The 25,455-nt window shown below is 49.3% G+C and overlaps 1 protein-coding gene across 6 annotated transcripts in view; it reads left to right on the top strand.

The window, feature by feature from the left end:
• Positions 1–25,455, top strand: part of Accsl (1-aminocyclopropane-1-carboxylate synthase-like) — a 39,527-nt gene that overhangs the window by 6,826 nt on the left and 7,246 nt on the right. Inside the window, exons 1-7 of one of the 6 annotated variants that reach the window (XM_087654556.1) lie at positions 8,937–9,086; positions 11,799–11,973; positions 21,177–21,730; positions 22,924–22,983; positions 23,396–23,466; positions 24,214–24,283; positions 24,518–24,584. In XM_087654556.1, the coding sequence (XP_087510682.1) occupies positions 21,311–21,730; positions 22,924–22,983; positions 23,396–23,466; positions 24,214–24,283; positions 24,518–24,584 (688 nt within the window). In that variant the 5' untranslated portion in view covers positions 8,937–9,086; positions 11,799–11,973; positions 21,177–21,310. 6 annotated transcript variants of the gene reach the window in all.

Raw genomic sequence — 25,455 nt, 5'->3', positions numbered from 1 at the left:
GCCATCTCTTCCTGAACGTTCTCTACAGAGCTGCTGCTGGTGTTGTTTGTTGTTGTTGTTGTTTGTTTGTTTGTTTGCTTTGCTTTGATTTGCTTGACTATATTGACTGGGACTCTGTGCTCTCATATCCCAGGCGGCCACCTCTGTAACCTGGGACCTGCCTGCTGAGGCGAGCTCTCCCAGTTCCAGGCCTCTTGCCTGAGTCCTCTGTGGAGTTGTCTGGTCTGTAAAATAGTCAAAGGAAAGGCAAAAGCGGGATGGGGACAGGGCATGTCATGACTGGATAAGGTTTAGCAAATGTGAGAGCCAGCCTTAAGGAGTTTATACTACTTTTTAAGAAGAATGTATAAACACATCCCTGGAAAGTCACCTTCACCCTTAGTCAGAGAGGGTGACTCAAGTGAGGCCAGCTGCATGGTGGAAGAGCTGGGACAGAAAAGTCCAAATAAGTTAAAATGTGGGGCTGTAGCATCTAGAGCCTGGAACCTGGGGCATTTCCAACACGTCCTGGCTTTGGAAAGGGCCGCAGAGTGAAGCAGGACCCAAGAGTCCAAACCCTGGCCTCTCCTCATCCCACTGGGGCTTCGCTCCCTGGCTCTCGCCCAGAGCTGTTCATGCCACCAACCCTCCAGTGGCTCATCGCCGCTCACCTGGACATCTGTTTGGCTGGCACACCCTCCCAGCCCCCACGAAGTTAGGCCAGTTCCACCCAGGCTGCCTGACGCTCAGCAGACTTACTGTCAAGCTTGTGGAAGCGATAGCTGCTTCCTCCACTCTGCGGCCAGTCCTTGAGTGCAGGGACTGAGTCTGGTTTTCCTCACCGTTCTGTCTCCTGTGCTTAACAAAGTTTTCCCCTTTACCTACTGAGCCATCTGGGCAGCCCAGAGAAGGGAGTTTTAAAGATAAAAAGGAGAGAGGTGATATCTGCACACATGAACTCTGGGTTTCTCTCACAGACAACAGAATTGTAAAGAAGCCCCTCTGCACTGGTCTCTCAGGAGCTCTAGGCGTGGTGGCGGGAACTCTGCTGCGTCTGGGTGTCTGTGTGAGGGAGGGTGAGGTGAGGAGAGGATTCCCTGGTAGGAGTATAAAGAGGAAGAAAGTGCAGATTCTATTTGATTACCTATGAAAATGTAAATACAGCCAATCCAGGGTCCTGGGGTCTGATAGCAAACATCTGTGATGTATATATTTGCACAAATGCAGTCAATGCGCCAGGTGAGGTTCCACATCCATGGGCTCCACGTCTGCGAATTCAGCCAGCCAAGGATTGAAAGACCTTGGAGGGAAAAAAGCCACATCTCAACTCAATATACACAGACTATTTTTCCTGGACAATAAGCGTGGCGAGTGTTTATACAACACTTACGTTTTATTACGCATCATGAACAATCTGGAGCTGATTGAAAGTATACGGGAAACTGCCCGGGGGGGTCAGTTTATATAAGAGGCTTGAGCATCTGCTGATTTGGGTATCTGAATGGAGGGCCCGGAAGCTAGTCCTTACTGGGCAGTGAGAGGCCACTGGACTCTGCATGCTTGTGTGGTACAGTAAATGAGAGGACAGCATCAGCCATGGGAGATTCTTGGAGAAGACATAGGAGACAAGAATAAAGGCCTCCCTGCCAGCCTCTTTTCCTGTTTGTGCTCTCAAGGTCCTGGTATGATTGCTCCCGTGAGCTCTTTAGGGAGATGGTGTCCCGGAAATGGTGGTCTGCCTCTTGCCAATACCATCTGTACTCAGCCTTCATTAAAGATCCAGAGATGTCTAGATGTAGAGAAGCCTCCGATCTTCCCCTTCATCTACCTTGTGGGAGTGGGGATCACACCCTGAGCCTCACACGTGCTGGGCAAGTAAGTGTTCTGGCGCTGAGCCATACCCCACTTCTTTTGATTTTGCGGTTCTGAGGCATTATCTTGCTATGTTTTCCAGCCTCTAACATGTGAACCTCCAGCCTCAGCCTCCAGAGTAGCTGGGACAGAGGTGCCACCACGCCTGGCCTACTCCTTATGGGGACAGAACATTTGATCAACTGTTTCCAGGATAATGTAATGATGTCTACCAGAACCATAAAGACAGGGCTGGGAGATTGCTCAGTTGATAAAGTGAAGTTGGAATTCCATCCCTGGAATTCACATCTTAAAAAAAAAGCCATTGCAGTGGCACAAGCTTTTAATCCCAGTGCTGGGAGGTGGAGAGAGAATTCCAGGGCTTGCTGGCCAGCCAGCCTAGTGTGCTTGGGAATTCCAGGCCAGTGAGACAGTCTCAAACAAACAGAAGTGAACATACTTTGTATGCCAGTTTACAAGACAGCAATAGACACAGCAGCTTTAAAAACTAAACGCGTTCAATGCCTGAAGCATGACAACTCAGGTTGTCTGCAGGCCTCCCCACACACGTGCACCCAGATGCACACAATCCTGGATACATTTGTACCCTCGTCCCATCCATCCCTCCTCATACAGAGACACAATGTAAAAGCAGACATCCTTGACTCAGCACATTATCTTTTAGGGATTTATTTCACCGTTCCACTTAGAGTTGTGTGAAGGGCTGAATGCATAAAGATGTGCTAGCTAGTGAGATCTGTGCTATATGCATTGTTTACCATAGCACATAGGATGATTATGATAGTCAAGAAGTGGCCCAGTCCACTATGACCCAATGCCTGTCTGCAGACCATGCTCTCTGGCTTTTTCTTCCTGATTTGAGAATATCCCTTCTTTGTGTGCTTTTCTGATTCACCTTCATCTAAACACATATGCTTATGTGGCCCTCAGCATCTGCAGCCGAGCACTTCAGGCAACACCGCCCTCAGGACAATAAATACACATGACTTGGGTGCATTGCAATGACCATTTACAGGGTCTGCCTCATGGTAGTTGCTTGAGAAATCATCGTTGACCGATAGAGAGAGGAAAAGACAGAACCTCACTGTGTCCATAAGGAAAGAGTCCCAAGATACAGATAAAAACAAAGGTCAACCCAGTGAGAACATTGTTGTTACCTAGAGCCAATTAGACAGACATAAATGAATGAGCTCCTCTACGTGCAGGGAATGTATGTAAAAGAATGTGAGTGTCTAAACAGATATCAGCATGAGTGTGAAGAAGTACAGAAAGTTCTTTATGTCCTGGGCTTCTGAGATGTTCCAGTTTTATACCAGCACCAATTCATGGTTCTAGAACCATCTCCACCATAAACCAAATTTAAACAACAAAACAGAAACCTCACTGGGCATGCTGGTTCACACTGGTAACCCCAGCCAGCACCAAGGACGCAGGCCAGCCCAGCCTGTATAAGGTTTCTTTTTCTTTTTCTTTCTTTCTTTTTTTAATTTATTTTATATGCCTTGGTGTTTTGCCTGAGTGTGTGTGTGTGTGCGTGTGTGCGTGTGTGTGTGTGTGTGGTCTGTGCGTCTGTGCGTCTGTGCGTCTGTGCGTCTGTGTGTCTGTGTGTCTGAAGTATCAGAAGCCCTGGAACTGGAGTTACAGACAGGTGCAAGCCGTGTGGGTTCTGAAAATTGAACCCAGATCCTCAGGAAGAGTGGTCGATGCTCTTAATCACCGGAGAGAGAGTCATCTCTCCAGCCCCCCTCCCCCGACATAGCATTCCACAAAAGATCAAAACAAATAAGCAACTTTAAAAAGCAAACCAAGACAAATCAGACCTGCCTGGTCTACCCTGGGGGCTACAGGACACAGAGGAGAGGAGTGATGTCTGGAGCCATGCAAATCAGTCTTCTTGGAAAGGAGCTGGGTTTTCACACCTGCAGACACCCATCCTGCCCTATAGGTTGGCTCTGAATTCACCCACTGACCTTAATGTTGGAGCTGGGGAAACTGAGGCTTGAGGAGGCACACTCCTTTCCTAAGGGAGACAGCTGGTTCTGAGGCCATGGACAGGGGACGACAGTGGTACTAGATGTGCATCACAGTGAAATAAGTGCCCCAAACCAAGCGCTGAACAGCTTAGATTTGGGTCCAGCTCCGGTTTCTTAGGTTTCTCTCCCAATGGCTGAGCTGGAGTAGGACCCATTCCCGAGCCTCATTAGCAGGCACAAATCATTTCCCAGCTTTCAGCAGAGACCCCCAGTCCTTCAGTATATGGGCCACAGGCACTTTGGTTCTAGGTAAGGAACAGAGAGCCAGATCCAGAACCTCTTGGACCCAGACCCATGGCTCCTCACTGCTAGCCTGAGGCCCAGCCTGAGAGTAGCTATGCTCACACAGGTCTGCAGTAAGAAAAGGCTGGGCTCACCTTCAGCAGGCAATTGAAGATGGAGAACTCTAGCAGGTTGGGGTGCTAGGCAGAGCCTGGGGGCAGGGTGTGCGTGACAGACACTTCATGGACTGGAATTCAAATCTCATTTCTTTGACCTTGGGCAAGTATTTCCTATTTCTGAGCCTCAGTTTCCATAGATGTAAGGAAGGATGGTGACCCCCGTGTCTGGTTAACTCTGACAGGTAAGCGAGCAGGCCTGCCAGGCCAAGAGCACTCTGCCTGATGCATTTCTCCATTTCCTTCATCCTCTGTTCAAAAAAACATCTCCTTTGTCTGAAAAACAGATCCTCCCTCTAGCAGGCCTGGCTATTCCCCATGTGGCTGTGACGCTCCCCATACACTTCTGGTCCATGAAGACCATCCTGACACTCAGTGCTGCATACCTTAATGGAGGCAGAGCTGAGGCTCCCAGGAAAATGAGACCCCGGGAACAATCATCTTGTTTTCTACCCATTGCTGGTCTGGTGGGCGGGGGCAGGGCACATCGTGACAGTTGTTTTCTGGAGTGGAAAAAACCCAGGTTTCTGGGTGGTGGCTGCTGCTGCAGTGTCGCTGCTGTTCAGCTTAGTCACTAGGGTAGGCGAGGGATGCCGCTGGCTTCTAACCAAGGGTCCCTTTGGGAGTTGCCATTTCTGTGCTGGCAGAGCTGGGGTTGGGGCAGCAGAACTGGAGAGGGTCCCAAGTGCCCTCTGAGGTAGCTCCTCATCTGAGTCTTTTTCAGGGAGAAATTGGATCTGTGTAACACGATCACTCAGAATAGCTGGTTTAATAGACTCCGAGAAAGACAGGATCGATTTGGGTTGGAGGTCATCTCAGACTACCTCCCAGTAAATGGTGGGGGTCATCTCAAACTGGAGGGCAGTTGTGAAGGACCTTTCCAACCCCAGATTATAGCACCCTGTGACTGGGGACTTTCCCCAAAATCAAGTAGACAAGGTTGGGTTTCTCCATCTAGGGGGAAAGCAGGGCCAAGAGCTAAGGTTAGGTGGTTGATGGTCAGAGCTCTCCATGAGAGTCAGAGCTCCCACAGTCACTGTGATACTGGGCGAGCCAGCCCCCCCAACCCCTGCCTCAGTTTACCCATTTACCAAATAGAGAGGGCACACTCTTTTCGAGACCTTTCTGGTTCTGGAAGTCTGATTTATTTCTGGGGTTTCTGCCTCATCTCTTACCACCTGGAGGTCAGCCAACGAACAAATATTTATAGAGCCCTTGGCATCTTGACAGGTGAAGCAGGAGGAAAAAAGTCGTTTCCAGGCCAGCCCCTGCGGCTGGAGTTTGTCTAGAACCTCCAGATGTACACAGGCAACTAGACAGATGTGACCAATGGTGCCACCGGGAGCCACTCAACTCTTCAGGTTCAAAGAGCTAGGGTAGAACTTGACCCGGACCTTGCACTCCAGGTGAGATTCACAGATTAGGGGAGCTCTTGTGAGGCCCAATGAGGAGTCAGAGGTCATGCATGTCATGTGCAAGTTTGCACTGTACAACCTCAGGGGACACCAGTCACATGTGGGGACGTGTGGGGCAGTTGATATAACACCCCGTGCCTCAGTTTTCTCCCTGAATCATGAACGTTCCTGTCCCGTTGTGCGGGGAAAGAGCTGAAAGCTGATGTGGAGAGAGGGCTTAGCTCCTGCCCGGGTAAATGACGCATGTTGTGATGGCTGACGAGATGGATGGAGGAGTTCCTGGAATATTCTCTGTTCTAGGACAGTACAGCACGTGGACAGTCTTGGGATTAGCCACTGTCAGATGGTAATGATTTTCCCGTAAACTGTATGGTGAGGTAGTTCTGGCACACCAGCAGGGTCTCCTGGGATAACTGTTTTAGAAAAATATTTTGACACTGGAACAAGAGCCCCAGGAGACCAGAGTAGTCTTTCTCACCCGGCAGGGATCTTGGACCATTCCCTGTATGTGGTGTGTCTATTCTCTGTACTTCCTACACCCCCGCCCCAGGTCCCCACTGGGGAACGAGCTTCACAGTGGCTGGGCCCCTTGGCTCCACCCAGGAGGTTGAAGGTGTGGTGTTCAGGAGAGGTTTGACTTCTCAGGGAACAGTATGACCCCAGGCAGGCAGCTCAGCCACAATGGGATGGGTGTGGGATAGGGGGTCTGACCAGTCTTAAGCTCCCCACGCCCAGTCTAGCTGTGCCAATATTGAGCTGACCAGCAGGGGCCTCTACTTACCACCCACTGCTAACGCTACTCACTGGTGTGGGACATCTCAGCCTGAGCGACCTGGCTGCAGCCAACATTCGGGGCTTGAATCAGCCAGGGTTCTTCTACTTCCTCCTCCTTTGGCATGTGCAGCCAGAAGCTGAGGGCCCTTTGCCTTGGGCCTAGACCCAGCATCCTTAGTATCAATGTTACAAGGGTTGTTAAAGAAACATGGGAGTCTTGCTATGTAGCTCAGTTGGCCTCAGACTTGAAATCCTCCTGCCTCCGTCTCTGGAGTAGCTGGAATTACAAGCACAGCCCTCAAGACCAGCTTGTCTATCACTTCCATTCCAGCTGTCCCAGCTGAGTGAAATGCTGTCTCTGGTGGCTTTGTGAGGGTTTTTGTCTGTTTGGGTTTTGTTTTGTTTTGTTTTGTTTTTTACCTTAAAAACATTTGTTTTGTTTGTGGGTAGAGTGGAACACATATAGTTATGGTTCGCCTGTAGAGATCAGAGGACAACGTGCATCGAGGGAGTCACTTTGTTCTACTATACAGGGATCAGGGATCAAACCAAGGCCCCCTGACTTTAGCAGGAAACTCCTTTGTCCATTGAGCCATTTCACTCACCTGTGTGGTTTTGATTTGCATTTCCTAAGTAGTGTTTAGCTTTTGTTTTGTTTTTTGGGTTTTTTTTCATCTTTGCCGGTGTATTCCGGTTATAAAGAAATGCTTATTCAAGTCAACTGCCCATTTTAAAAGATTGAGCTGTCGTTTTATTGTTGGGTCCTTTATATGTTCTTAGTGCTAGCTCTTCATCAGTTGTGTGACTTGCAAACTCTTTTCTTCTCTTCGGAGGTTCTTTATACCTTTTTGACAATGTCCTCTGTGGTACTGAAGTTGATGGTTATACCAAAGTGCATTTTAGATGTCTTTTTAACACCTGGCCTTTTGTCACTATGTCTGAGAATCTGTTTCCAAACCTTAACTCCTGGAGGCTGGCCAGTGCCCAACTATACACGATTTCTGTGTGTGTCATTGAGGCTGCCTCTAGGTGAGACCAGCATTTGAGTCAATGGACACAGTAAAGTCCCAGGCAGAAGGAGGAATCTACCTGTCGGCCCATCATCTTTTTGAACTGGGGCATCTGTATTTTCCTGGTCTGATGTGGGCCTCTTCACCACAGTATGGAACCAGCCTCTGTCTCTCCTGTATCTCAGGCTGCAGATCACGGACTCCTCAGCCTGTGAACTATGTCAGCCAGTGTCATTCCCTCACAGAAATCCCCTTCATACAAACAGACAATATCCTTTCTCACAAATGCTGTTAGTTCTGCTGCTCTGTAGAGGATCGATGCATTTCTACACTGATTCCTTTGTGGGCAGAGGCAATTCTTTATGATTCCAGTGTTTTTAAACCTTCCAAGCCTGGACTCCATCCATATGTGCTTGTGAAGAATGTGCACTGGGGAGCTGAGTGATGGCTTGTGATTAAGAACATTTTTGTTCTTGCAGAGGACCTGAGTTTGGTCCATGCGCCCACTCTGGGCAGTTCATGACTGCTGTAACTCTGTCTCCAGGGGATCCAATGCCCTCTTCTGGCCCCTGCAGGCACAGACACGGCACATAAGCTTAAAGAGAATGTGTTACTCTGCTGCCGTTGAGTGGAAAGTTCGGTCAATGTCCACTAGACCTAGTTGGCTTTTGATTTGTTCAAGTCTTCTGTCCCAGGGCTGCTGGTCAGCCACCTATATTTATCCATTAGTTTAAAAAAAAGTCTACAATCATTACAGCTGAATTTATTTCTGTCCTCTAACACTGCTTCTTGCTGTCTCTTAACATGCTAAGCTCAGGGGCTGGGCCTTTGCTAGTCTGACAACCTGTACCGCCTTTTTGTCTGTGCGTGCATGTGTGTGTGTGTGTGTGTGTGTGTGTGTGTGTGTGTGTGTGTGTGATATGTCCACATATGTTTACCTATATGTTTTCCTGTGTGTGTGTGTGTGTGTGTGTGTGTGTGTGTGTGCTGGGGAGGATGCTAGAAGACATCTTTGGGTGTCATTTGTTGACTTCTTCCCTGGTTTTTAAAGTTTTTGGTTTTTGGTAGCATATACTTTCAATCCCAGCACTCAGGAGAGAGGAGAACAGGTAAATTACTATGAATTCAAGGCTAACCTGATCTACATGCCAAATTCCAAGCCAGCCATGACTATATAATAAGATGCTGTCTGAAAAGGATTTAGTGTGTGTGTGTGTGCATGTGCGTGTATGTGTGTGTGTGTGTGTGTGTGTGTGTGTGTGTGTGCGTACTCCTGCCTGTGCCGTGACACATGTAGAGTGGTCAGAGGACAGCTCATTTGGTATGAGGGTTGCTTATCTTCTTCCACCATGGGGATTCAATCCATCATAAGATCTGGTGGCAAAGCAACTGTACCTGCTGAGTCATCGTGCCTGCCCCACCCCCTTTAATCTAAAAGACTGTCTCTCATCAGCCAGAGCTTGCCCAGTAGACTGGACGGACTGCTTGCCTGACCAACGGTCCCCATGGATCCGTTTGTTTCTGCCTCCTCCGCACGGTCTGCCATCACGGTCTACTTTTTAACAAAGAATCTGGGGGATTGAACTTGGATCTTCATATTACATGGCAAGTACTTCATAGACACCATCTCTCTGACCTGCCAGGATTCACGGCTCACCCTCCATTGCCTTCAGACCTCTGCTTACATGTTGCCTCCTCACCTGAGAGTTTTCTCTGTACGCCCAACATGACATACACACCCATACACCTCAACCTCGCCCAGCAGAAATGTGTGCACAGCAGGCGTGTATGCGTGGCCATCACTGATGAACCAGAAAGACCCTGGCTAGACTCATTGGCAGCGTCCCTGGCTGGGGGTCCAGAACCCTTGCTATGAAACCTGGACTCAGTTCTCCCTCTTTGGTCCTAGATGCTTCACCTGCACATAGGCCTTGGAGGGGACAGGACAATCTTGAAGGTTCCTTTTCACTTTAGATCCCAGACCCCAAGTTCCTTAGATGTCCTGATTTTGCTAGTATGATTGTCCAAGCTCAGGTAGCCCTCCAGATGAGCAATTTGATCTTGAAGCTGGCCAGGAGATCACTTAGGAAAGAGAAGGGTGAAGGTTAAACTGGATCTCCTGGACAGCAGGACAGTCCCCATAAAAGAAAGGCTTCCTAGAAATGACTGCTTTGGCTTCAATTCATTTCAGCAGTCAGACTACTGTCCCCTGGCCCTGTCTCTTGTCTTCAAGCTTCTTTCCTTTCTGGTCACAACGAGAACATTAACAGTATTTTCTCTGATTCATTGAATGTGAACAATCCTAACCTTAATTTTTTTATTTTATTTTTTTTTGAGACAGGGTCTTACTACATTGTCCTGGCTAGCCTGGAACTTACATGTACACCAGGCTGGACTCAAACCTTCTTAGTGTTGAGATTAAAGCAGTGTGCTACCACGCCCAGCCGCACCAAGCTCTGAGCTTTCATTTATTCATCTTTTGAGGCAGGGTTTGAGACGACCTAGGCTAGTCTCAAGTGTGGCCAACGATAGCCTTGAACTTTTGATCCTTCTGTTCCTCTGCCTGAGTGTGTGCACAAACACACACGGTTTAGTGAGTGCTGGGGCTTGAACCCAACACCTCCTGCATGCTAGGCAAGTACTCCTCAGCCATATCCTTAGTACATTTCTCTCTTCTCTCTGGGATGGCCTCTACCCTCTGAGGAGACAGACACTCTCAGACACTAGGATATGAACCCTGCTCTGGTTCCTGTTTCTCAGAGACAGAGCTATGGAGAGAGCCAAGGCCCCCTCCCCTCACTTCTCCCAGCCCCAGAAGGGCCGCCTGCTGCCTGGCTATTTTTATCCCAGGAGCTTTCTCAAGGAGCAGGCACATGAGTCCCAGCCAAGGCTGGTCCCTGTGGAAAACCTCCCCTCATGGGGAAGGAATCCGGGGGATTTTTTTTTTTTTTGGGTCCTGGATTAGAGCCTTCAGTTTTTGTTTCTCGCTGATTTGTGAGGGTTTTAGTTGTTGACATGTTTTGTTGGAATAAAGGCAGTATGGAATTATGGATCTGCTCTGCTTATCGTGGTCAGCCTAGGCTCTGGTATATCTGTAGTGGGATGGAAACAACTCCATGTGGGGATAGAGGTCAGGGCTACTGTGGATCGAGCTGGGTAGAGGGCTCAGACCCTCGTGCCTGTTGTGAGCACAAGGATGAGAACCTGAGTTCAGATTCCTAGCACATGCATGAAAAGCCGAGTGTAGTAGCAGTGTGTGCACACACATCCCAGTGCTGGGAGGCAGAGATAAGAGGATCCCAGGGCTCCTAAGAGATGGGGGCGATGGAGAGGGAGAAAGAGAACTACCATGAATTCAGTGGCTCCTCACAAGGTCTTTACTCACTCTTGCAAGGTCCCTAGAAGGCGACAGAGTAAGGGTCCCAGTTTTACATGTGGCAAAATTAAGACTGAGGGGCTACCCAGGCATGTAACCAGGGTCTCCAAGGGAACCATGTTTTGCAAGAATTTTCTCCCTATGTGTGTGTGGAGGTGGGGACCCACGCAACATCTATACCCTTCTCACAAGGTTTCAGTGACAAACTAGAGCTTGATCCTTCCAGAGTTCACCCTGGGGAACCAATGACTTTATTGGGGTTACTTAAAGAGCATGGGCAAGGGGTTATGGGCAGGAGTGTGGGTGAAAGCAGACATACTAGAAAGTCTACACTGAGCCTGGATGATGGCATTCCTGTGGGGAGAGCCCTCCCCAGCCGCTACAGTAGCCCAAAGCTGTGGGTAATTAGGATAGGATTGCAAGCGCATGGTTGGGAGGAGTGGCTTGGATACTCAAGTGAGGGTTCCATGACCCTTCCTCCACCCTTCCTCTACAGGGGACCAATAGCCCTGTGTGATGGTCTCTGGTTTCATGAAGATGGCAAGCATTTTGCTAAGGGGGCAGTGCTATGTAACACGGTGAAGGGCAGGCATCTACATCCAGGGTTCAGAACACCCCACTGGCTGGCCCATTTCCCTTTGAGGTTAAGTCTCAGCTCTGCCTCATAGCCATGGCACAGAGCCAGCTGCTTCCCTGCACTAAGACTGGGATCCCTGACATGAGATTGTAGTCCTTGGCTCCCTGGGTAGGAGAGGATCCTGTGAATGGTGTGTGCGTGGTCTGGAGTCAGCCATGGCTTCCTTGGCTCTCTTGGATGGCATCCATTCCTGAGAGCCAGGTGTCCTGTGCAGTCCCTGCCCCCTCTCACCTCCACAAGTCTGTGAGGTCCAGGACCTGATTTTCTTGAGCTGAGAGCTTTCCTTTTTGTTTGTCTGCCTAAGGACAAGGTCTAAGGGGAGAGATAATGTCTGAAGATGTCAATTCTTCCTGAAAGGAAAAACTGAAGAGAACTGCAGGCCTGGCCCAGCCTTTCCTGCCTGCCATGGTGTTAGAAATGAAAGATCTTTATTGGAGGAACCAGCTGTGGAGGAAGAAGGCGGTGGGGCAGAGGAGATGGTGAGCTGAGCGTCATTATACTGGGGTTCTTGAAGAGAAGAGAAGCTTGGGCAGCTGAGGCTTCCACCTCCACACACTACCCCCAGTTCAGTCCAGCTGGGGAGTCCAGACTTTGCTGTTCATGAACCAAAGCTGGTCGTTGTGGCAGGGTCACACAGAAGTATGGGGGCAGCAATGGTGAACCTGGGACAGTAACTGGGCTGTGAGTCAGTCAACCTGTCTGTCACAGGAAGTCTGTAGCTACCACATGGGCCTACTGGGCAACCTTGGGACATGTACCCCAGCTCTTTGAACCTCAGTCTTAACGTCTGAGAATGGAGGTGATGAAAATAATACTGTGTCTAGGTTGAGGAGCTTGTTTCCGTGTCTACAGCTGCGCGGCAGAGCACCCCCAGGCATGGTTCAGTTCTGTGGGCTGATGAGTCTCAGCAGGCTGGCTCTTCTCCTTCTTTGGGTACTGCCAGGATTACCCGTGATGTGGCCAAGAGGGGCTCCCTCAGGGCTAGTATCTGGCAGATGCCTCTACCCTCTCAGTAGAGTCATGTGTGTTGTCACACTCTATAGGATGTCACTTCTCCAAGGCTGAGCCTTCTTCCACCCAACGAGAGCCAACATTCAAGAAGGCATTCCTGCACTGTGCGGCTTCTCCTTCTATGTTTTCTAATGTGCTATTGTCCATGGCAGGACCCTTGGCCAAGTCCAGAGCCATTGTACAAGGGCACAAATTTAGCATATTCATTGTGGGTCGTTGGTGTTACAGGCTAAGAGGATGAAACTGCTACATAGGTAGTTAGGTGTCTGACAAGGCTGTCCAGAAAGTGCTTCATGACCAGGGCTCTGGGGATTGAAGGAGTGCCCTCCATCTGGCTCTGAAAAGCTGGAGAAAGGAGCGGGGACACCGGGGCCCAGAAAGAAGGGGTAAATGGAGACAGTTTCAGAGTCTGGGTCTGAGGCAGATCCTGGTCAACAGAAGCCATCAGCCAGAGGAGGTGTCTCTGGGGAAAGAGCAGACTTTCTGCCAGGAAAGCACTGGGAAGCCACTCACAGGCATAGGGGCAGAAAAGGCCCCATGGAAAGTCACAAGTCCTTTACAGAAAGAGGCCCCTTGGGGGAGAGGGGAGGTGGTGGCTTCTCTGCAGAGATGGAGGTGGGGGGTGGGATGTGACAGTAAGAGCAGTCAGCAGGGTTCCCTCTGGAACATTTCTTGTAACAGCTTCAATCTCTGGAGAGGGCAAGCCCGGCAGTTAAGTAGCAGCTCAAAGAGAAATGACAAAAGCAACAGAAGCTTAAGCTATCCGGTGGGGGATGAGTGGCTGGGGGATGGGCAGGTGGCAGGGCACACTGTGGCAGGTCAAAGGTCAACTCACACTTCTCTCAGCCCCTCCTCCTGACCTGCCTTTGTAATTGAGAAGATACTGGGCAGGGATGTCTAGCCACACAGTATCTGTGTGAGAGTCTGTGCTGAGAATTGAACATAGATCTTGCCAATTCCCTATTAGACCTCAGCACTCCATACCATACCCCATAGACAAGTAACTCCAGAAGCCCTGACTAGGAGCCTGAGAGGGCCTAGACAATTACCCAGTTTCAGTGTCTGCTACAGCCAGACATCCCCCTGACCTCCCCTCCCAGGGAACCAGGGCACAGAGTCTCCCACAGTCTGCTGCTGGCTCCTGTCCCCTCTAGCACACTCCCAAGGGCTGAGGGTCACTTGACCTCCCAGGGGAAGAGGCTTGGCTTTGAGGGGTGGGCTCCCAGTAGATAGATAATATCTATGAAAACTAGAACATCTCTGTGCCCAAGCAGGGTGCCCAGTCCCAGGGGTTGGGGGTGGGGGAATTTGCTAGCCAGGCTAGCTAGGGTAGAAGACCTTGGGGAAGCAAATGGAAAGAGCCCAGGGAAGACCTATCACAGCTCCGCGGCGGAGAACAGCCTTATTCATATTTGAAGAGGAACTGGATACCAGGTCATGCTAAGAGCTGGGAGAGAGAGGGGCCTGCTATCAGAACCACTCTCAGAAAAAGCTCCAGAGAAAAGCCAGGGGGTGGGGGAGGGAGCAGAGGAGGGAGGAGAGGCAGGAAGCACTCAGAGGCTCCCCTGTACCTGTTGGCAGAAAACCCCCTGAGTATACCTTGGAATATGATTCTCAGCCTCTGGGCCGTCTGAGGAAAGGATGGTTTCTCTCACACCATGAAGATAAGGGTAGGGGTGGGGTGAGAGGCCACTGAGACCCATCCATTATTTCTCTAGCCAAGGGCCTACCAGGGGTTGGGGCATTAAGCCTGGATGAGGCATGGCATTGTTTAGCAGGACCCTGCCTGCTACGCTGTGGCTCACAGAAACCCAGGTGATAACCTCACAGTAAAGACATTTCCTAAGAGGTTCCAAGCAGAGGTATAGCTCACATGTCCACAGGCTGCCTGCCCCATCCCCTCTGCACTGAGTAAGCCATGACTGTTGGGTCCAGAAAAATCTGAGTCCCCACTCCCCCCATTTAGAATACAAAAGTCCTCGCTTGGCTTATAAATTCAGAAATCCATTTTTCATATATAGCAGCCGTGGGGCCATTCCTACCCCAGGGACTTTGCAGTCGCTGCTCTGCCTGTAGGACCACTCCACGGAGACGCATGCTCCTTAGGTCCTGCAGGTCTTTGTCCAGCTCCCTACTGAATAGCATCCTCTCTAGCTTTCAGTCCGTTCTGGGGTGCGTGTGGTCCACTGGCTGCTTGGCAGTCACTAATGAGTGTGTCTATGACTGAGCAAGGCTAATTTGCTCCTGCTGCTCTCCAACAGGGCCAGATGTCGTTGTTTGCAAATTGGGTTTTCAGAATTCTCTGGAAAGACAGAACAGCTTTTTTGGGTCTGACTTCCCATGCAAATACTAGACAATAAACAAAAACGGTGACTTGGTACCGACTGTGTGCTTGGTTCCTACTGTGTTCATGGTCCCCACTGGTTAAGGGGAGGGACATGCAATATGACGGAACCAGTGGGGGGGGGGGGTCTGAGTGCTCTGAGAACCATGGAGGAAGAGCTGAAGTCTGGGGGCACAGGGAGGCTGCAGGCAGCAGGGACTTTCTGGAGAGAAGGGGTCATTCTGAAGGACAGGCCCTGTAGGGTAAGTGGTTTGAAGAAGCTGGATGGAGCCACTTGGCACCCAACTGGCCAAGACCCTTTCTAGCCTATGTCCTCTTCAGCCTCTCACTCTGGGTCATTTCTGACAGCCCAAAGACAAGCATGCTACAGGAGGATTCTTCAGGGACAGTCTCTGTGGCCCAGGAAGAGGCTAGATTTCACTCAACCTAATGCAAGTAGCTTGATCTTGGATGAGGTTGAAGAACCTTGCTGGGGACAGTGTGGTCACCCATAGATTAGACCCTTTGTTTATCAAACGGTCAGGAAGTCTCTTATGCGAGACTCTAGCCCTGGGACACAAAGCAGAGTCATGGTATAGACTCCAGGTAGCAGCCACAGCTCGGGTAAGCCGGTCCTTTTAGGGAGGCCCCCTGTTTCTCTCTGGGCTTCTGATCATCAAGACCAACCTTTCTTCGAGATGTTCCTGGCAGGCTTTAGCCCGAACCTCTATCTCCAGACCTACCATGTTGCTCTCTGAAGGATGCTGGGAGTGGGAGCAGCTGGGAGGAGGAGTCTCCCCTCCTCAGCTACTGTAGCCTACCTCTGCTGTCCCCACCTTCAAATGCAGGGCCTTCTAAAGCTAGCCAAGTCAGATGCTGCTCATGGAATCTTGTTTGGTTTTGGAGCAGAACTCTGAGGAAAGGGGTGGGGTACGCAGTGGTTGGTGAGTCTGGTTTCTAATCACACTAGGGATGTGTTCTATGTATAAGACTAGCCAAGGTACTGTGTTCCACCTTGAAAATCCAGACTCTGAGCCATCAGGGGATGCAGGAAGTTAGAAGCTGGGGTGGCCTGGCAACACCTCTAAATTCTAGCCCTTCTGCTGTCACCTACCATACACTGGGGGCTGAAGGGTGATGGCTTGCACCTGGCCTTTCTTCATTCCTACTGCAGCCTTTTGGGACCTACACTGACTGCCACAAATTCCATGAATAGCAAGAAAATAAGGATTTAGCGCCCCCTGTTGGCAAATTCGGGTTATGTCTGAATGGCTGGAAATGATGTCCCAAAGAGGCAGCTCCAAGACAGCCATTTGTGGCAGGTTATAAACAAGGGATTTTTCTCTAGGAAACTCTTCCTTCTGCTGCCAACATTCACCAAGGGCATACAATCGTTTAATTTTAAAGTTATCATCTTCACATATTAATCAATATAATGTGGGCTGGAGAGATGGCTCAATGGTTAATAGCACTGGCTGCTCTTCCAGAGGTCCTGAGTTCAATTCCCAGCAACCATGGGTGGTTCATGACCTATAGAAGGATCTGATGCCCTTTTCTGCCATGCAGGTATACATACAGCAGAGCATTCATACATAAAATAAATAAATAAACAAAAAATTAAAACTCAATATACTGTAGTATAAACAAGTGATAATCAAGATCCCTCTCTGTTTGTCTTGGAACCAGAGAGCAGAGAAGCCTACATACAGCCAGACCTTAGTCGATGCCTTAGGGTATCCACTCACCCACCCACCCACCCACCCAGCCGGCCATTCACCCACCCACCCAGCCAGCTACTCACCCACTCACCCACCCAGCCATTCACCCACCCACCCAGCCATTCACCCACCCACCTACCCACCCAGCTACTCACCCACTCATCCACCCACCTACCCACTCATCCATTTACTTACAAGGTATTAACATCCATTAATATTTTGAAACTTTAGGCAAACAATTTTGGAAAGACAGAAGGTTTATCTCCATGCATGGTTTTGAAGGCTTTATTTAGTTCACAGTTGCTTGGCTCTGTTTTAAAAATGAAAGGCCTGGGGTTGGGGATTTAGCTCAGTGGTAGAGCGCTTGCCTAGCAAGCGCAAGGCCCTGGGTTCAGTCCTCAGCTCTGAAAAAAAGAAAAAAAAAAAGGAAGGCCTAATGAGGGGGGAAAGCTGTCATGTGGTGAAAGGAGGAGTGGGCGGTAGCAGCCCAGAGTCCTGGGGCCCCCTAGACCTACTACACCAGCACCTGGCTGTGGGCCAGACATATTTTTTGAGACAGGGTCTCACTATGTAAACCAGGCTGTACTTGAACTCAGGGAGGCCCTCCTGTCTCTGCTTCCCAAGTTCTGGGATTAAATGCATGTGCCACCTCCTCACCTGGATCACTTTTCTTTTAAAGTCTGAGAACAGGGCGTGGGTATTCTGGAAGGATAGGCTACTTTGGGTCCTCATCTGTTCCTGAACAGTCACAGAAAGCTCAGGCACAGTTGAGACGTTTCACATAACCCCACCTGCCCATCATATCAGCACATGCCCATCCCCCATTTAGTCTTCGCACCACCTGGGGTATGGATTTACTGGCCTCTGTCTTTAGTAAGGAGAAAGGGGACATTTGCCAAAACCTCACAGGCAGGAGACCCTAAGTCCTGGGCTCTAGGGGATGGTGCCTGGGATCCTGGAGCTCTGCCCCAGGTCTCTTTATGCAGTAGTCCCTCCTGTCCTGATTAAACCCCACTTCAGCCTACTTTCAAACATGGCCTCCTCAGAAATGGGGAGGCACCAAAGGCTTTGAGCAGGCCCCTCTCCCTCTGGTGGCTCTCCATTGTCGGTGAGGACTTGCCTGTGCACACAGGCCCTGGCTTTAGGCTCCTTCGAAGAGCAGGGGCCCTCACAGCTCGTGAACACTTCAGCTGATGCCAATACACTTCAGATTTGCTTCAGCAGGAAACGCCATGGAGCCAGCTCTCTGTAATGATGCCAAGGCCATTTTAGGTAACAGGGAGCTGCTGGGCAGATGGCTCCAGAAGGGAGAAAGATGGAACTCATTACCCTGAGAGCCACCTTGTGCTTAAAAGGGAGAGGAGGGGGGCGGTGGAACAAGCTTCTGCTCTCTGAATGATGAGGACACTCCAGGGGGGCGTAAGGATTTAGACTTTATAGACATGAGTGAAAATGGAAAAGAAGGTGAGCTTGGTGGGGTGACACAAGGTGAGGATGGAGGGAGGTAGGAACTTTGGACCACAGCGTCCTGGAGCTTAAAGCAAAGTGGAGGTTTATTGTCAACTGGCTTAGACCTAACGTTGTAATACAACATTCTCTATAAAGTTGGTGCTTGAGAACTGGGCAATGGAGTTACGGAAGGAAAGCAACAGGAACCTCGATGTTTTACGTTTTGACTTTGTGTTGGGTTGAATCATGTCTGTGCTGGGGCACATTAGGCACAGCAACTATAGGCTGATGTGCCCGGAACCTTCCCTGATAAACACTTCCTATGTCTGTGTCTAGTAGACTTGATTCATTCCTTTGGGCCTCTGGTTTCTCGTCCATCAAGCAAGACTTGTGGAGCTAAGTGGAAAGATAGACCAGGTGAAGCTGAGAGGAACCTGACACTAGCCGTGAGCTGAGCCCTGCCTGGCTCCATCCCCCTTCCACAGCTCATGGCAGCAGCCACTTCTCTCATCCTGACACTGATTTTAACCAACATGGAGGATGAGTAGACATTGGAAGGTAGATGAGGGCAGGCTTGGGGACACTAAAGTCAAGGTATAGCTGAGGGGTTTGAAGGATAGGATTGATGAACCCCAATTCTAACAGTTAGGGCTCAGATTTAGGGGAAACGTTTCTTTGTGCTACAACATCATTTATGATAGACATTTCCTATATAAGAAGTCTTGGCAGAGTCCCCAATTTCTAAGTTCCATAATGACCTTAACCCATGTTCACTTCCTTCTTAAAGTCTTCCAGGAGAATGCGTTGCTGTGTGCATGCATATAGAGAGGGGAGAGGTCCATGTTGAGTGTCTTGATCAGTCTCTCCACCTTGTGTTTTAGATAAAAATCTTACAGATGCTCTCTTAGCTAGATTGGCTGGCCACCGAACCTCCTAGATGTTGCAGAGTGTGTTTAATACTTTGCAGTGTGGATACTATACATGTGCAGAAGAGGCAATGCGGCTTTAGACATGTGTGTGGTGTTGCTGTTGTTGCTTGGAAGAAGCTGGGGATCACAGCATATGGTGGAAAAGGCATAAGCCTAGTTTTTGGGGTGGAGGTTGTCTTAAAGAATGAGAGGCAGTTGCCAGCCCCATCACCTAGAGTTTGCTTCTTGGTTTGTTTTGCTGGTTCACTGAGGCATTAAGAAGGTACTTCTTGGTCGTTTCTGGTATTCCTACCTGATTTTAGAAACATTGGTAGCACGTTCATTGAGTACAGTCTGGGAGCTTGAAATATTAGAAAGAAATATTTTTGGCTCTTACCCCAACCCTTATCCAACCAAAGTCCAGGGACTTGGCTTCACTATCTGAGGCTTATATCACACTGCTAGGTGATTCAGATGGACCAAACCTGAGGCTGCACCCTGAGCTAGAGAGACTAGAAGTGAAAGCCCATAACAGCTGTCATGGCATAATAGGAATCGTGTGAGGTCAGGATGGGAGGGGCTAGGTATCTGGTATTGACAATCTTGGTGGAGGATGGGGAAACAAACAAAAAGAAAGGTTTATGTTCTAAAACGGATTTGGCAACCCTTTTCAATAAGGTCCAGATAATAACTAGCTGAAGCTTTGGGGGCTGAAGGACTGGCTCAGCAGTTGTGCTTGCTGCTCTTCTAGCGGACCAGGTGTGATTTTTACCACTTGCACGTGTGCTCAACAATCTGTAGCTTCAGTTCTAGCATATCTAGCACTCCCTCTGATCTCCATGGACACTGCATGCATGTGGTGTACAAACATAGTACAGGTCAAATACACACACACATACACGTATACACACATACACACACAAGCATACACACACAAGCATACACACATGCATACACACACATGCATACACACACATGCATACACACACACGCATACACACACACGCATACACACACACGCATACACACACACGCATACACACACACGCATACACACACACGCATACACACACACGCATACACACACACGCATACACACACACGCGCTCACAGACACACGCGCTCACACATTCTCACACTCACACACTCTCACACACTCTCACACACTCTCACACACTCTCACACACTCTCTCACACTCTCTCACACTCTCTCACACTCTCTCACACTCTCTCACACTCTCACTCTCACACACTCTCACTCTCACACTCACTCTCACACACACTCACTCTCACACACACTCACTCTCACACACACTCACTCACACACACTCACTCACACACACTCACTCACACACACTCACTCACACACACTCACTCACACACACTCACTCACACACACACACTCACACACACACACACACGCATGCACGTACCCCTCCTCCAGCTTGGTTTTTCTAGACAGGATTTCTCAGTATAGCCTTGGCTCTCCTGAAACTCGTTCTGTAGACCAAGTTAGCCTCAAACTCATAGTTGTGCCTGCTTCTGTCCCCACCAAGTGTTGAGATGAAAGATGTACACCACCACCACCACCACCCAGCATAAATAAATATTTTTCAAAAGCACTTAACTAGTTGAAGCTCCAAGGGCCACATGGCCTCCATCACAACTGTTCAACTCTATCTCATCTTGCCTCTGCCTCCCAAGTGCTAGAATGACCCATACCTGCTGCCTCATCCAGCTTTTTAACATGGGTGCTGGCGAGTGAGCTCAGGTCCTCCTATTTGTGCAGCAAGCATTTTACCAACTGAGCCATCTTCCCAGTCCCTGATTGCCTGTTACCCATAAAAACGGGTGAGAGGCCAAATGCGACCCTCCAGGCAATCATATACTGACCTGTTTCAGTAGGATGGTTTGCTTTGTACTGGGATTGGACAACAAAAGCCCCGCCCTTCTCATTTAGAACCTGATGAAGCTGGCTCTGGTTAGAGCACAGGAAGAACCTAGAAAAGGCCAGCTCCCTCTTTTCCCTTAGAGGGCCTTACTGTTTGTTCCCAGGCCACATTCTAACAGCATCTTGGTAGAATGCACCAGAAACTGAGCCAGGGATGCTTACCCCTGCTCTTGAGCTTTCTGAGTCATTTAGAGCCTAAGCCCAGACCATAGAGGTGGGAGAAACCGGTGATGGGTCTGAGAATCCGTGCTGTTCACACCAATGCCAGCATCCTCAGGGAAAGCGGTCTTGTGTTTCCTGTACTCAATCTCTTTCTCTGTAGTCTCCAGCCAGGCTGCCAAGACCGAAAGCAGCACTCAGACTCCAAGTCACTGGGAAAGCATCCACTCCAAACCCCGGGATCAGCTAAAGAAGAGGTCCTCCAGAAAGAAGGCCTTCAAAATACTGCAGGAGAAGATGTTGAAGTTGCAGTGTGTCTTCATGGACCACTTCTTGCAGCGGACAAGCCAGCAGATGCAGTGCCTCCCACCAGGAGATCAGCAATGCACACGAGCCTCCAGGAAGCAGGAAAAGAAGATGGGCTTCTTACTGTCTCAGATCATCAACCACATATGGTCTAACACTGTAAAGAAACTGAAGTTCAAAGTGCCTCCTCTCCCTTGCTCGGACTCTAGATGTGGCATCAAAGCTGGGCACCAGGCCTTGTCATCTTGGCAGACTGGCCAACCCAGGCCTAGGCTGGGTGACTTTGAGGATGCCTTTGCCGACCGCACCCTATCCAAGCGTGGGACTGGCATCTATGAGTTTTACCACTTAAGCTTTCAGGGCTATGAGGCCTATCAGACAGACAAATACCACCAAGATAAGAACCCTTCGGTAAGATGGGATGTCTTTGAAAGCCCCGACCACTAGGATGTACTGAGTCCTGTACCACGCACCTCTCTTATGCTTACCTCTCCTTATGATGCTCTGACATGATTCTCTTAGAATAGTGATATAATTATAGACAATACACTGACAATGTCCCAGAAGATGGAGACCTGAGGGAGGGGAATGTCTTGAGTCCCTTCATTCCTACCACCTTTTCTTTAGCTTCAGCAGTCAGGCACTGTGCTCACGTTGGGAAATGAGTGTGCCTTCATAAAATAAAGCACAGTGCGGGTGTAGGAAGCCGTGAGAGAAACAGAGTTTATACTGTTTTCCAGAGCACCAAAGGGATCTGAACCAGTCAGCCTATGTGATGGTGGCTGTGATGTCCCTAGAGGGGTGAGAGCCGTGCATGGAAGGTGGAAGAGCTGGTCTGATCAGGAGGAAGACCCGTGTGCCAGAGTCGAGACAATGAGTGACGTGATTAGGGTACAGGCGGACAGGTGTTCAAATGTCCCCCAAGGGCAGCAAGCAGCCAACAATGGGTTTTTAGCCGAGGAGATAAACAGAGCTCTCCAGTCAAAGGGTAGAGTCATCTGTGGCTGTGGTCATGCCTTCCCCTTCTGCTCCTCGCCTAAGCGGTGTACAGGCATCACGTGGCTTTTCTAGGAACTGAATCTGTTACCTCTATTGTATGCAAGGGCTGCATCTCCTCCAGTAACTTGGAGGCCCCTTCCATGAGATAGCAGGATGGGTACAGGCATCCCATTGCTGTTGATAAGGCTTCAGGATCTGGCTAGAGCTAGAGAGGTTCTGCCTGCCACCCAGTGTGTTTGTCTGGTAGATTTCCAACTTTCCTTCTCCTCCTCCTTTTGACCAAATGGAATGCTTTTCTTGAGACCTAAGGTCACTCACAGGAAACAGTGAGTCTAAGGCCTGCCACCAAGGAGTTCAGTGGCTAGTACACAGAGAACAGACCAACTACTCTGATATGTCTGTTGGACTGGGGAGGGGACTTGATAGCTGCAAAACTTTAGGTTCCTGAGATGTTTTCTATCACTTAACATCGCTAGACACCCGTTGAACTATGCTGTGGCATGGTAAAATCTTCCCTTGACTAATCTACAATGGCGGTTTCTTGCATGCCCAAAGGTCTCCTAGGATGGACTGAGAGGGCTAATCTAGATTCCTTTTACTTCCAGGGCTACATCAACCTTAGTACCAGCGAGAACAAGCTTTGCCTTGACCTGATAACAGCAAGGGTAAGCAACACTCTAGGCTTAGTTGAGACTTATCTCCTCTGGGCTCAGTTCCCTGGCCTATTCCTCAGCGTGTGGGAGGTCCAGGGGGAAAACATAAGACAGCATGGGGAGAGCTAAGACATCGCTTCTAGAATATCATACCCTAAGCTCCTGGCCTGGCCTGACCTGTCCAAGGGTATTCTGCCGATTATGCAGTGAGCAGTCCAAAAGCCTTGGCCTAAGAAGACTGTCCGATACTTCTGTTAAAGCATATGTGTGTCTGACAAGGCTAGCCTCCATTCATGAAGGAGCACATGTCCTTGTTCCCCTCCTGGGAGACTTGTAACTTCCAAGGGCAGAGACTTATGCATGAACATGGAACAAAATAAGGCCCGCTTGACCTTCCTGTCTTCATGCTCTTATTTGCCAACAGTTGACTCAGTGCGACATGAACTTCCTTGATGAGGCCCAGCTGCAGTACTCCGACTGGAAAGGAGAACCGTCGTAAGTGCCTTTCAGACCTAGGGTCTCTTGTCCACAGGCACCTTTCATCATCCATTGGCTGTATAAAAAATCAGCAACAGAATCTTGTGTAGCACAGGCTGGCCTCATCCTCCCTATCTAGTTGAGGATAACCTTGAATTTCTGGCCCTCCCAGCCTTACCTCCTGAGTGTGGCATTGCAGGTGGATACCATCATGCTTGCTTTTGTCGTGGTGCTGAAGATGGAACCCAGGGTTCTGTTCATGCATTCTAGGGAAGTATCTATCCCTGCCCGAGCCATGTCCCCTTCCCCCAAATGCACCGTATTTAAGACTGACTGCCTTCCTGGATCTTTGACTAATAACTTCCAGGAAGTGCCTAACAGACATGTCCGGCTAGAGGCATGATGGTTAATGAATGCAGCCCAACACAAATCCGTTAACTTCTTTAAAACATTGAGAACTGTTGGCTGAGTTTTAAATATGAACTGTGTAGGTGACAATGTTGCATTCAGTATCAAAAGAGAATAAAACCTCTCAGGAGGCAGACTAATCTGGCAGAAACATCTGTCTATAATTCTCCCACCTCAATTGCCACATGACCCTGGAGAGGTAACTTTCGTCTATTGTTCTTTATGATGAGGTTGGCTTAGATAGCAAAGATCTCCTTAAGGTTGGATACTATGTTTTAAAAAAAAAAGTGTGTCCTCTAGATTCTGGATGAGGAAGGGCGCCTGGGATCTATAGGGTTTCTCTGGGTCTGTCCGCAGCCTTCGGGAAGAGCTGGCTAGTTTCTTGACCCACTACTGCAAGGCACCTACACCCCTTGATCCAGAAAATGTGAGTGAGTGCAATGGAGAGTTGTCATGGGTTCCTTCTGCATCATCTATAGACCACAGGGAGAAACCTCTCAGAGGGGCAGGACACAGAAAAAGTCAGCTCCAGAGGTCCCTGGAGGAAGTCCAACTGAGGCGGGCCCTGGACCTGCCCTTTGGGAGGAGGGGGGGATGACCTGTGCATACCCTCGTTACACAGATACTGATTTTGACTCTCTCTCTTGGACCTTGTCCTCAGGTGGTAGTTCTAAATGGCTGCTCCTCGGTCTTTTCTTCGCTGGTCATGGTTCTGTGTGACCCAGGTGGTAAGTTAGCAGGCTGTGCTTGCCTGTTTTGGCATGTGGGCAGGGACACCTAGGCACTGAACTTTGGAAGAGAAGACCGTTGAGGTCTTTTCCTATTCTGTCCTGCCAGTCCTATCATTTCTGGGAACTCAAGGGAGTTAGAGTCTTCATTAAACATGGAAGAAGCATGTGGCAGTTCTCAAAGAGGTGATTTAAATGATGAGGCCCAGAAGACCAAGAGAATGGGAAAGAAAAGAGAAAAATGAAATCCACCAGGTCCACCACTAGGAAACTTTACCTTAGGCACGACCTATGACCTTTAGTGTCAAGCCTGGTACGGACAAGAATTTTTAGTTTGCTGGTAAGGACAACTGCCCAGTAAGGAAAGTGCTTGTCACCCAAGCACAGGACCTGAATTAGATTCCTGAAGCCCAGGTTAAAAGGCTGGGCATGGTAGCATGTGCATGTGGTGCATGTGTTTCCAAGGCCATGGAAGCTGAGACAGGCAGATCCCTAAAGATTGCTCGCCAGTCAGCCTAGATACACCAATAAAGAGATACTATCTTAATAAACAAGGTGTATTGCTCCAAAGTAAGGAGTCAGGAGTTGACCTCTGATCTTCACATGTGCATGCATATGGGTGCCCATGTAGCCACACAGACACTGGCGTATCGACACAAAGACTTTTCTAATGGGAATGGCCCCCTTTGTTTCATACCTTGGACTCTGAGCTGCTCCCTGTGACCACCCCTCTATGCCCCCTTAAGTGTGCTTGCAAACTGGGAACTAGAGTTTTCTTCCCAAATAAATATGTGTAAAAATGTACCATTTTTTAATGAAATGGACTCAAGGACTGGAAAGAGATTGCTACACAGGGCTCTTGTGTTGGGAG

This window comes from Rattus norvegicus, chromosome 3 (genome assembly GCF_021556685.1).
Source record: "Rattus norvegicus strain SHRSP/BbbUtx chromosome 3, alternate assembly SHRSP_T2T, whole genome shotgun sequence".
In the NCBI taxonomy this organism is placed as follows: domain Eukaryota; kingdom Metazoa; phylum Chordata; class Mammalia; order Rodentia; family Muridae; genus Rattus; species Rattus norvegicus.
This window is presented reverse-complemented; position numbering and strand designations above follow the sequence as displayed.